The 12,591-nt window shown below is 41.5% G+C and overlaps 1 protein-coding gene across 1 annotated transcript in view; it reads left to right on the forward strand.

Annotated features, from left to right (window-relative positions):
- Positions 1–1,727: 1,727 nt before the first annotated feature.
- UBE2N (ubiquitin conjugating enzyme E2 N) overlaps positions 1,728–12,591 on the forward strand; it is a 46,415-nt gene continuing 35,551 nt past the window's right edge. The window contains exon 1 of the mRNA XM_066368642.1: positions 1,728–2,063. Coding sequence (XP_066224739.1) covers positions 2,034–2,063 — 30 coding nt within the window. The 5' untranslated portion in view covers positions 1,728–2,033. The remainder of the gene's footprint in view (positions 2,064–12,591) is intronic.

The following is a 12,591-nucleotide window of genomic DNA, read 5'->3' on the forward strand; positions in this document are numbered from 1 at the left end:
GCACCAACTTGCCAGATACATGAACTATGTTGGAAGTGGGTCTGCCCCCAGCTTGACTTCCCAGACTGAAACAAAGATGTGCCTTCTCTGCCAAGTCCTGCCCAAAATGCAGATCCTAGAACTAAATAAATGACTGTTGTCATTTTAAGCACTAAGTGAGCTTGTTTGTTAAGCAATAATACACTTCTAACTCAATATTCACTCTGCCTTTCTTCCTATCAGGGTGAGTTCTCCTGGGTCCTCTCTAAATGTTCTGAAAGTATCCTTGTCCAATGTCATTTACTTTCCCAGATTCTCCTAATTACAGAACCACACAGTTCAGACTTTTGGTTATCTGATATTATTACCTCTGAGATTTGGTCTCTCATCTAGAAAATACTGTTGATAAGAAAGCCTACCTTATACACTTTATAATTGAGATAATACATGTAATCATTTAGCACTGTGCCTAGCACAAAATGTTTTCTGTTATTCTTAGTAGGTTTCTTGCATTCGTATTCCTCATTTCTTTAATGCACTTTTATTTTTTTCTTATAGCTCAATGCTATTTCACAAGCTATTTCCTATGACTGGCATGGTCTTCCCTACCAGGCAGTTAGACTCTTAACCTCATCCTTTAGGACTCCACTTCTCCTTTGGGAAGCCTTTTCTGACTTCTCAAGCAATTAATGCCTCCCTGTGCTCAAATAGCACCTTGGAATACATATTATAGCCCTTAAAACATTGGGTTATAATTAATTATTTGTCTCTCTTCTCCACTGGACTCTATAAGTTCCTGGAAGACAGCGTCAGCGTATTCGAATTCTTATCCTATAACATAACACCTGGCGCATCTTCATTCATTCAGTCTATTCTGTACTACTGTGCTAGGAAACACTGTAGTTAAGCAGTTGAGAGGTCCATGGTTTGGCAGTTCTGCCTGGGGTTAAAACAGCTCCACTTTCTTCTGCATAACTTTGGAAAATGTTAGTTAATCTCTCTGAGCCTCATCTGCGAGGTGGAGATGAAGTAAAATAAAATCTGCAAAAAGCCCACCACAGAGCAATGAATCATCAGGATGTCACGAAATGCTTCCCCAACAACCCCATTTTGGGCTCCCTCACTCTAATCCTCCTTTAGTCCCCTCCACGCCCCTCAAGCTATGGGTAGTCTCTCTAAAAAAGAAAGACCACATAGAGTAATCCCTTGGAGAGATTACTAATCTGGGCTCTAATCCTCTCCCTGGTCTTTCCTCTAGCTAGCTTCTCTGCGCCTCAACCATTAGGTCCAGGCAGGCGTTCAGAAACGATTCTTCGCCTCAACCATTAGGTCCAGGCAGGCGTTCAGAAACGATTCTTCTTCCCTACTCCACCTTTCCCCAAACCCTTGTGTTTTAGCCTTCCCTAGTTAAAAAGGCCCAGTTTATGCAGACTTTAAACATCAAAACTCTCTGGCTAGGGTTTTCCTCGGTAACTTGCGAGACCCAGTTAGTTTTGCTATCAAATTTCGTTCTCTCTCTCAGTGAGAAAGGAGCCGGGGTTTCAACTTGACCACAGACAATCCCTGCAACGCCCGCCAACCCTGGCGGAGCGCAGTACAGGAATGTTGAATGAACAAACGAACGAACGAATGAATGGGCTACGTAGGCGGCCGGGCCTCCGTTACGTCGCCCGTGGCGTGGGCGTGGCCTCGGACAGGAGGCCGGCGGGAACGGACCGCCCAGTCCCACTGTCGCGCGGCAGGCTCGGTTACAAGCGCCGGCGCTCCGCGCCTTCCCGCGCTGGCTTCCCCAATTCCCTGCCCCGTCGCGTTGTGTCACTTCCGCCACCTTCAGGCCGGGGCTGGGGCGGAGAGCGCGGGGGAGGAGGCCAGGTCTGGGGAAGACCGCCCGCGCCCGCGCCCGAGCAGGGACTACATTTCCCGAGGGGCCTCGGCGGCGGCGGCGGCGGCGGGCGCGGCAACGTCCCCCGGAAGTGGAGCCTGGGACTTCCACTCGTGCGTGAGGCGAGCGGAGCCGGAGACTAGACCAGAGGCCGAACTTGGGATCTGACAAGATGGCCGGGTTGCCCCGCAGGATTATCAAGGTAACCGCCCAGGCCGGTCTCTGGCTCCCAGTTCTGCTCTTGCCCCGTCGGCGGGCCGGGCTGCGGGGCCCCTCGCTCCCTCTCTCCGTGCTAGGAGGTCGGAGGCAGTGCGGAGAGGGTCTGGCCGCGGCCGGGAGGGAAGTCTGGCGCTGGGGAGGGGGCGCGGGGAGACTTCCGGCCGTTGGGGCCGCCCGGCGGCGGAGACCCGGGGCTTCTAGGCGGCCCCCTGAGAGCGGGGAGGGCTTGGCCCGCGCCCTGGTGGAGGGTGAGGTAGTGGTCCTGGGCTCAGGCCTCCGCGGTCTTTTAGACCACCCCCGGCGGAGGCCGCGGTCGCGCGGGAATCGCGGCGGGGCCCGGACTCTGGGCGGGGGTTGTGGCCTGACACTGCCCCTCGGTCCCGGATCCCCCTCTCGACCCGGGCGGGAGCGCGGGGCTGCGGCAGCCCCAGCCTCAGAATGAATGAACCGGTCGGACGAGGCCGGGCCAGGCCTTGCACCCCGAGAGGGCCGCGCGTCCCGCCGCCGTGGGCACATGCTCGCCCCTGGCATCCGGGGTCCGGGGACGTGGGGCTCCGCACACCGTAGCTTCCGCAGTCGCTTTCGGTAGTTCTCCGTCGTTATCTCCATGAACTGATTTAGTCTGGTTTGCAAACTCGGAGCTGTTTCGGTTCAGGGAAAATAGTTGAATTTATTTCCTCTGAACTGGGGGTTTGTAGGTACGGGGGACCTTGTGAAATCTTTTGCGTTTGGATATTGTGATTAGACCGTTTTTCAGCTTCTTATTATTAATATACTTGGAAAAGTACATATGGAACTATGAAACATTCGGAATCTTGGTTTTGTAAGTTCTTCAGGATATCGTCAAGTTCTCAGATGTGTTATTTTACTTGCAACTCACAATAGCAAAGCCTTGAATTTCTTGGTCAGTTATTATGAAGGAAATGAATTGAATTTGTTTCTCTGTGTTCAGTACAAGGTGGGGCAAAAGTAGGTTTACACTTGTGAGTACGTGAAACAGTTTACTCTTTTATTATTATTTATTAATCATTGTATTTCCATATGAACAACTGTAAACCTATATTTGCCCCACCCTGTATATAAGGTAAACTGAGTAAATTGCAGCATCACTTTGCTTGGTGTAACTTGGTCAACGTGTATTTATTTACTCTAGTTTGTTTCAAAGTTTGGGGGAGATGCTTACTAAATGAAAGACCTGTTGAAGGATGATATTGGGTAGTGCTTCCTGCATTTGAAATTAAATATATCTGAGATGGGTGGGGGGTGTTTCTGACCTAAAGTTGCTTAATGTAGAGAAACAAGACATGTTAGGAGGTAGAAATTCTAAGTAATAATGTGAAACTTCATAGTACAAAGTTTGTTGTACTGTATTATAGATTTGTCTCAGACCTTGTCCAAGGAAGTGCAGTTGCTCGATGCATTGTAAGGGCCTTACTGTGTGCTTTTAGTTTTAACGCAGTCACATGGCTCCAATGGGCATGTTTTTTGAGGCCCCAGTTGAAAATGGGAAGGGGGTGGAGATAGAGCTGTATACCAGATATCCTCAAATTATTTACTGTTGTTCTGGTTATCGGCTAAGTACAGAGCATAATTTGACATTCAAAGTACTCTCCAAAAATATATAGTGAACTAAAGACAACATATATTTTCTATTTTTGCTTTATTCTGGAGATATTCTGCGGTAATATGAAAGCCTTGGATGGAAAAATAAATTTTGTGAAACCTTATTTAAGGTGATTATGATTTAAGGTGATCAGTTGAGGTCCTCATAAGTCATTTGGCACACAATAATTTAGTTTACATTAGACATTTACATTTTACTTTTGAAACCAAGACAGTGATAACTCCTCATTTTAATTTTACAGGATTTCGTTGATAGCATTTCTTTAATGAAAGGTTCTGTGATTTAGGTTTTTAGGTTTTATCTTATAAAACTTGGGTGGTTCTGCTTTAATGCCATTTATAGTTTAAAAGAACTGCTTTCTCCAGTTCTTAGGAAGGATTATGCTGATAGTGTTTGTGTGTGCATGTGTGTGCGTGCGTACCTGCCCATGCTTATATTATGTAGATTTTTCCATAATCAGTGAAAATGTCTATTGAAAAGTTTTTTTTAATTGACTTAGAGGAAGAGGGAGGGAGAGAGAGACAGAGACAGGAACATAAATCTGTTCTTTATATGTGCGCTGACCGGGGATTGAACCTGCAACCTCTGCGCTTCCATATGAAGCTCTAACCCAGCAAGCTATCTAGCCAGGATAGATGTCTATTTTTTAAGTATTAGAAGGAGAAAAAAGTTTGCCTCTTCTCTGACAACCACAGTACAAATTTCTTTGTGGAATATAATGATGGTGGGGGTGAGGGTAACTCTACCATCCTGAATGATAGGAACATACTATCTTTCATTGGACAACTATAATATGCCATGTAATTCAAAATGCTCATCAGTTCTATTTGCAGAATTCTTTCTAATATTTTATTTATTGATTTTTAGAGAGAGAGGAGTGAGAGAGAGAGAGAAGGGGGGAGGAGCAGAAAGCATCAACTCCCATATGTGCCTTGACCAGGCAAGCCCAAGGTTTCGAACCGGCGACCTCAGTTTCCTAGGTTGACGCTTTATCCCACTGCGCCACCACAGGTCAGGCTATTTGCAGAATTCTTTAACCATTTGATACTTGTGGGAATCTTGTGATGTAGGCAATACATTTAGTATAGAAACCCATTGAAATGACTTTTTTAGGGTATTAAAACTGGCAAGAGGAAGAATTTGGATCTTGACTCAGTTTGACCTTCCCTAGTCTCTTGTTACTATGAAATAAAATAATGCATATAAAAGTACTTTGAGACCTATAGTAAGTACCTATACAAATATAAGACTTATTATTCACTGACCTGTGGTGGTATAGTGGATAAAATGTAAATCCGGAATGTGAGATCCTGGGTTCGGAACCTGGGCTTTGCCTGGTCAAGGCACATAGAAGAGGCAACTGCTACAAGTTGATGCTTCCTACTCCTCCCCTCCTTTCTCTGTCTCTCCTCTCTCTAAAAATCAATCAATAAAATGTGTGTATACAGTTTGTCCGTAAAGTCATGGTGCACTTTTTACCGGTCACAGGAAAGCAACAAAAGACGATAGAAATATGAAATCTGCACCAAATAAAAGGAAAACCCTCCCAGTTTCTGTAGGATGATGTGGCAGCATGTGCGCATGCGCAGATGATGACGTAACACTGTGTATACAACGGAGCAGCCCACGGCCATGCCAGTCGAGATGTGGACAGTACAGAGAGTTCATTGTGTTCTGTGGCTCGCTAAATACGAATCCGTGCCTAAAGTGCAATGTGAATATCGGTGTGTCTATAACAAAGTGCCACCACAGAGGAATAACATTACTCAGTGGGTTAAGCAGTTGAAGGAAACCAGCAGTTCGGTGGAGAAACCCCGTCTGGTAGGCCATCAGTCAGTGATGAGGCTGTAGAGGCTATACGGGATAGCTACCTAAGGAGCCCTAAAAAGTCTGTGCGTGAGCCCACATCGAACTGCACTGAATAGGTATGAAACTGGGAGAGTTTTCCTTTTATTTAGTGCAGATTTCACATTTCTATCGTCTTTTGTTGCTTTCCTGTGACTGGTCAAAAGTGCACCATGACTTTACGGACAGACTGTATATAAAAAAGACAAAAAATAAGAATTACTATTCACCTAGTTGGATTCCTGTTTTCAATCCAGTAGTCAATTCTGTAGGCTCTACTTGCAAAATATATCCTGAATTCAGACACATTTCTTCCATCTCTCTCAAACCAGTGTTCAATTCCATCATTTGTTACCTGGCCTATTTTAATAACTACTGCTTAAAAGGAGACTTTTTAAAATATAGACCATATCACTCCCCTGTCCAGGACTTTACAAAGGTTCTTCATCACAATTAGATTAAAATACTGACTTGTTTCTCCTACCTGTAAGGTCTTTCATGCTACTGGGATCTGCCTACCTCTGAGATTATCTCCTGCATGTCTCTTGCGTTGTTCCACTTCAGCCACACTGTTACTTTGCTATATCCTGTGCACTGAACCTTTTTTTTTTTCTCCAGTTACAGGGACGGCTTTTCTCCTGTTTATTGCATTGCTTGTCATAATCAGTTCATGGCTTAGGTGTCATGTCCTCTGGAAGGTTTAAGAACCCTAAAACACGGTTTCCCTCTACCCCTCTCTCTAGCTTCTCCTCATCCTCATATTCCCCTCTCTTCTGTCTAGCACTTTCCACTACTACAGGTTGTGTTCTTTACTTTTTATCTCTATTCCTACTAAAGCTCCATGAAGGCAAAGACTTGAATGATTTGGGTACTGCTCTAATGCCTGGAACATGTTAATAGGCACTGATATATTGATTGAATGAATGGATGTGCCTCAGTCTCTTTGGAAAAAAGTTTTAGGAAAGTTATTCTATATCATAATTTGATATTGTTACTGCTTAAGTCATTATTTTATTGCCTAGGAAATACATAGACCACAACATTTGAAAGGTTCTAAAGCAGGGGTCCCCAAACTACAGCCTACAGGCTGCATGCGGCCCCCTGAGGCCATTTATCCGGCCCACTGCTCTTCCGGAAGGGGCACCTCTTTCATTGGTGGTCAGTGAGCGGCATCGCTCATGTACAATACTACTTCCAGTGACGCGGGATGCACGCGTCGGCTCTGGAAGCACATCATATCACTTGTTACGGCTAGCAGTGACAAATATGGAACTGGACATTGACCATCTCATTAGCCAAAGCAGGCCCATAGTTTGTTTTTTTTACTTTAAAATAAGATATGTGCGGTGTGCATAGGGATTTGTTCATAGTTATTTTTATAGTCCGGCCCTCCAACTGTCTGAGGGACAGTGAACTGGCCCCCTGTGTAAAAAGTTTGGGGACCCCTGTTAAAGGGTACATAGAGGAAAATTCAAGACTCTCAACTGACCATCAGCATTCTAGTTCTCCTCCCTAGATAATCAGTTTCTATTGTGTATCTTTCCAGAAAGACCGGAGAGACTTAGTGCATGCATGTATGTTAGGCTTATTCCCTTCCTCATGCAAATACCTTGATCCCCCCAATATATATTTGAGCTGAATCTTTTTTGAGAGAGACAGAAACATCTAGCTGCTCCTGTATGTGCCCTAACTGGGGAATCAAACTGGCAACCTCTGCACTCCGGGATGACACTCCAACCAACCAAGCTATTGGACCAGGGCTTAATTTTTTAATTTATTGATTGATTCTTAGAGAGACAGAGAGGAAGGCAGAGTGAGGGGAGGGGAAAGGGAAGCATTCATTTGTTGTTCCACTCAGTTGTGCACTTACTGGTTGGTTCCCATGTGTGCCCTGACCTGGGATCCAACCTGCAACCTTGTCGTTTCTAGATGATGCTCTTAACCGATTGAGCTAACCTAACTGGTCAGGGCCAAGCTGAGTCATTTTTTAAAGGGCGTTTTGTGGAACCTTGTGGTTAGACAAATTGCTTATTGATAACTTAGATTGTCCCCAAATTTTTGCTATATAAATTGAATTAATAGTCCTATATATAGTGGTATTTTGCATATGTATGAATTAATACTGAATCTTGGCAGTTCTGTGTTCAATAGATGTTTTAGAACTTTCTTTTCTCTCTCTTCCCTTCTGGACCAGAGATAGTTTAGTACTAGCTTTGGCTGAGCAATTTTAAAGCTTCAAGTCATATAGGTTAAAGGGTAGCTAAAATAAGAGGTCCTCTCTAATCCCTCTGTCATAAAGAAGAACCAGAGTTATTTTGGGAACAAATAAATGAGGTATTTGTGGCCTTGGTCAAAAACAAATTTATTTCAGCTTTATCTGTTGCATGTACAGTGACTTTCCTTTAATTGTCTTAAAATTAATTATGAAAACAGTATAACCTTAGGAAATAGTAGTTAATTTACTCTGAGGAGTTGACTGACTTGAGTAAAAAACCTAGCAAACTAATCTGAGATTAGAATTTCACTAGTCTTTCCTAAAGTTTATTTTTCTGTTCAATGAAGTTTAGTTTCAAATTCTTAAAAACCTAATATGATCTGACTTTGTATTGAGGCTTGAGTTGTGTTGTTTTTACTTTAATAATTTTGATTTTAAATATATAGATAGCACTTTTTTCTATCACTTTAAAATTTACTCATTTAATTATGTATTTTAGTCCATAAGGTAGGTTGTAGTAAGAAAAGTATTCAGAAAACTGAGCCTTTTTTAAGCCCTGAAAATCTTTGGCTTATAATATCCGCCCCCCTTCCTTTAAAAAAAAAAAAGACTTGAAAAACTTAACATGATGAGTATGGACTTGTTAAAAATTGTAATTAAAACATCCTTAGGTAACAGATAAACTTATAGTGAAATTTTGTCTAGAAACATTATGGTTCTTAGCCCCTTTGATTGCCCCAATTGTTTTCTGACCTTCCTAGGACATAAAAAATATGTTTTGCATATGACTTCTGGGGATTCTTGTTCTTGACAAGCTTATTTGTGAATTCCTTCCATCTTCCTGGATTTTAGGTTGAGAATCCCTGGACTACTTTTAGTAATGATTATACTTTTTGCTTAATATGTTCCCTAATGTTTTGATCATGAAATCTGGGCATAATTGAAAGTAAATTAAAAATTAGTCAGTTAAATGTTATTTTTGAGCTCCTATGTGTCAATCACTTTCTTCAGTTCAAATCGATCAACTCACAATAGAAATTGAGTTTTGTCAAATCATCCATCACTTTCTGAATATCCCCCATGCTGAATGACATAAAAAATGTTATGTGTTTGCTTAGTGGAATTCTTGAGTTTTTTCAGTCTTGTTACCATTTACAACCATAGAGTTTTACACAGTAAAGGACACCATCCTTTTTTTTTTCTCTGAGTCTGTAGGCCAAAGAAGTCTGATCACTAAGGAGTCCCGACTTGCAAGTCAGTACCTTTGCTTTTTTTCTTATACCTAGTAATTTGTTTTACCTGTGGGTAAATAGGTTTAAGAAAAGAATTTATAGTATAGATTCAAATAGTATATGTTCTGAACATACATTTAAATCTGTTATTGTAAATTATGGATGCATTTGGTTCCAGAAATGAGAAAATAAGGTTAGCATCCAGCTGGGGCTTTGGAAGTTACAATTGTAGTCAGTCATCAGTTGTGATGTGGGTGCCTGATTACTGTTACATAATTTTACAAACAAAAAAGATTTGAAAGGCATAGTATATGTAGTAATGTGATAATCAAGAAATAAAAATTAGTTTTTTTTGTGTGAAAAATGAATCAGACTGGTATTTTCTTATACAGTTGAAATTTTCTTTGCAAATGTAATATGTGAAGGATGAAATAATAGGGAGTCACTGAACTTCAGCTAAATCTTAGCAACTTTTAAGAATGCTTCCCAAGTGGAATTTTTATTTTAATGTTAAATATTATCTTTAATTTATGGGTTAGAAAGGCTGTAGGGTCACCATCGCCATATAAGCAGTCCTCAGGTTATGAACAAGGTAGGTTCTATAAGTTTGTTCTAGGTTGAATTTGTATGTAAGTTGGAACAAGTTCATTTACCTATTAAATGCCACTTAGATGTTTGTCTTAACATAGTATTTATTTTTACCTTTCTGTGCAGATAAATACTTAAACATGTTCAAATACAACCTTAAACAATCTTGGATGATGCAGAAGATGATGGACTTGCCGGAGAGGATGGGACTGGTGGTAGAGAGTCAGGGTTTGATTCTGCTGCTGGAGTCAGTTTCTTGAAGTAGACATCAAGGGAGGTTTGTACAGAGCTTTTCTTTTTCTCATCATAATGGCCCTGTAGCATCTTAGGCCTTCGGTAATTGTACGGTAAACTTTGGTGACCCTCTCTGTGTCAGGATCTTGCTCTTCTGACTTTGCTATTCCAGTCTCAATGAGACAGAAAACATCAGCTCACTCTTTTTGTTGAAACCTTTTTTGGTTCTAGAGTTTCTAGGTCCCTGTTTTCTTCTCTAAATGCTATCATCTGCTGCTCTAGTTCCAGGAGGTCTTCATTGGTTAGTTGTTGGGCATGGGAGCAAGTAACTCTGACATCATTTTTACTGATATCCAACTGCAGCTGATTACCAGTAGGTCTTGTGGTGCTCCGTCCATAAGAGCAAGTTGTACCTAAGTTGGGTGTTTGTAACTCAGGGACTTGCTGTGGTCTAAGAGAGTAAGAACCATGGCCCTAGCATATCTGGTGGCAGAAGCCATTAATGTGTGGTTGGAAGAACTGGATAACTGGTTAAGAGCCCTCAGAGAATCAGCAGAAAGAATTCTTTATTAGTCATTCTTTCCAGAGCTCCACCACATCATTCAGAACATTGTATATTTAGTAAAATCTTTGATAAAGCTTTTCTAAAATCTCCTAAGGGTTCTTAGGCATCGATATTTTTATAATTCTGACTTGGCTTGTAATTCACCTGTTTCTAAATAATTAGAATTCAGCTATAATATAAAGTATTTTAGTTATTAGTTTCAGAATCTGATGTTGAAATATTTTACCTTTTTAAAAAGTTGGCTATTTTCTCATCAGATTTCTTAACTTCTTTGGTTTTCTTGTTTGTTTTCCTTGTGACAGAGACAGAGAGAGGGACAGATAGGGACAGACAGACAGGAAGGAAGCGATGAGAAGCATCAATTCTTCATTGCAGCACCTCAGTTGTTCATTGGTTGCTTTCTCATATGTGCCTTGACAGGGGGTGGAGGGGAGGGCTACAGCAGACTGAGTGACCCCTTGCTCAAGCCAGTGACCCTGGGGTCATATCTATGACCCCACATTCAAGCTAGCGACCCAGCACTCAAGCTGGTGAGCCCACGCTCAAGCCATACGAGCCTGCGCTCAAGCCAGTGACCTCAGGGTTTCAAACCTGGGTCCTCTTTATTTTAGTCTGATGCTTTATCCACTGTGCCACCGCCTGCTCGGGCTTCTTTAGTTTTCAGTAACTTCACAATATGTCACTGTTGGAAGTCTGGTTTATTTTAGACAAATCAGTTTTTATTTTCAAAGTCTTTACAGTCCAGTAATTGAAGGCGTTGTCATCAAGAGAATACTACTAGAAAAAAATATAACGTTATATTTGTGTCTTGAGATTGTGGGCACTTTTTATTTCTTTGCGACTTTCTAAGATTTCTTTATAGTTATACTAAGGAAAATTTTGTTCCTGTAAAGTCAGTGTGGTTTTAGTGACCCTTAAGGAGAATTGGGGTCGCTGTCCCCTATACCTTCTTACTATGGTGCAGCAGCAAAAGAGGCTTACTAAGCTAGTAAGAGCCCAAGGCCAAATTTCTGTCTTTCATAACTCTGATTTGTCTGCCTTTTTATTACTCATTCGTAAGACTCATTTCAGTTCAGTTAAATGAACATTTATTGAATGCGTAATATGTATTCAGCACTAAGCCAGGTGAATGAGGTAGGCATCCATGCTTAGTGGAAAACACAGTTGTGAAACAAGTTACAGTGAGGTGTGTTATCAAAGAAGACATGCATGAGATTTAAGGATGTCTAAGGATGAAAAAAGCTACCTGTTTAAGGAAGTGTTTTTAAATTTGAAGAGGAGGAAGAGTGAGTTTGGGGCAAAAGGAATAGCAAATATATAAAAACTGGGAGGTGGGAGATGGATGAATGAGAATATATATTAATTCATAGCATATTCCAAAAGTCCAGTGTGTGTGGTGCATAGTATATAATTATTAGTGTCTCATTAAGAATGACTACTGTTTAAGTACAACTTAGGGGAGTTGGCATCAAGCACTGTTGGGCAAACAAAGCATTGTTGCGCTTTGAATTGTTCAATTAATACTTAGTCTATAAATCATTTACCAGAGTGTGGTGTGACAGCTGTTCTTGAAGTGGGATTGGTCATTCAGTTTTTATTATGTTAACAATAGACATTTCTTATTAAGCACTTACCATGTACTAGGCACTGTTCTAAGCATGTTAGTTACATGCATTGATTAATTTTAAGAGCAATTCTATGATGTGGATACAGTTTATGTCTATATTACAGATATGGAAACCTGCACAGAGAGGTTAAGTAGTTGGTGGAACTGTGATATGACCCCAGGCAATTTGATTCTATAAACTGTGGGTACCGTAGGTAGAATGTGCTAGAACATATCTGCCCCTACATAATAACTGGCAGTGCATGTGTTTTTATACTTTATTATTTGGACCCATGAGATAAAAATGTTCATGTGCAGAGTCTTAAGTGCTTATTTAGGTTTTTGTTTTTTTTTTGTAAATCAGAAGTCTCCTTATTGTAGTTTAATTGGAGGCTTTTTGCACAAGTGAGTTCCTGTTAGCAATACAGTTTGCCTTAAGTTGATATGTCCCTGGTCTGGTAGTATATTCCTCATCTTCCCTCCTGGGTGTCTGGATTTGGGGAAGTTTGGGTTTCTGGTGAGAGGCACTAAAGAGCAGCTATTCCTCTCTTTCCTGCTGTTTCTTACGCATTTGAGGTATCACTGTGTCAGACCATACTGCT

This window comes from Saccopteryx leptura, chromosome 2 (assembly GCF_036850995.1).
Source record: "Saccopteryx leptura isolate mSacLep1 chromosome 2, mSacLep1_pri_phased_curated, whole genome shotgun sequence".
Taxonomy (NCBI): domain Eukaryota; kingdom Metazoa; phylum Chordata; class Mammalia; order Chiroptera; family Emballonuridae; genus Saccopteryx; species Saccopteryx leptura.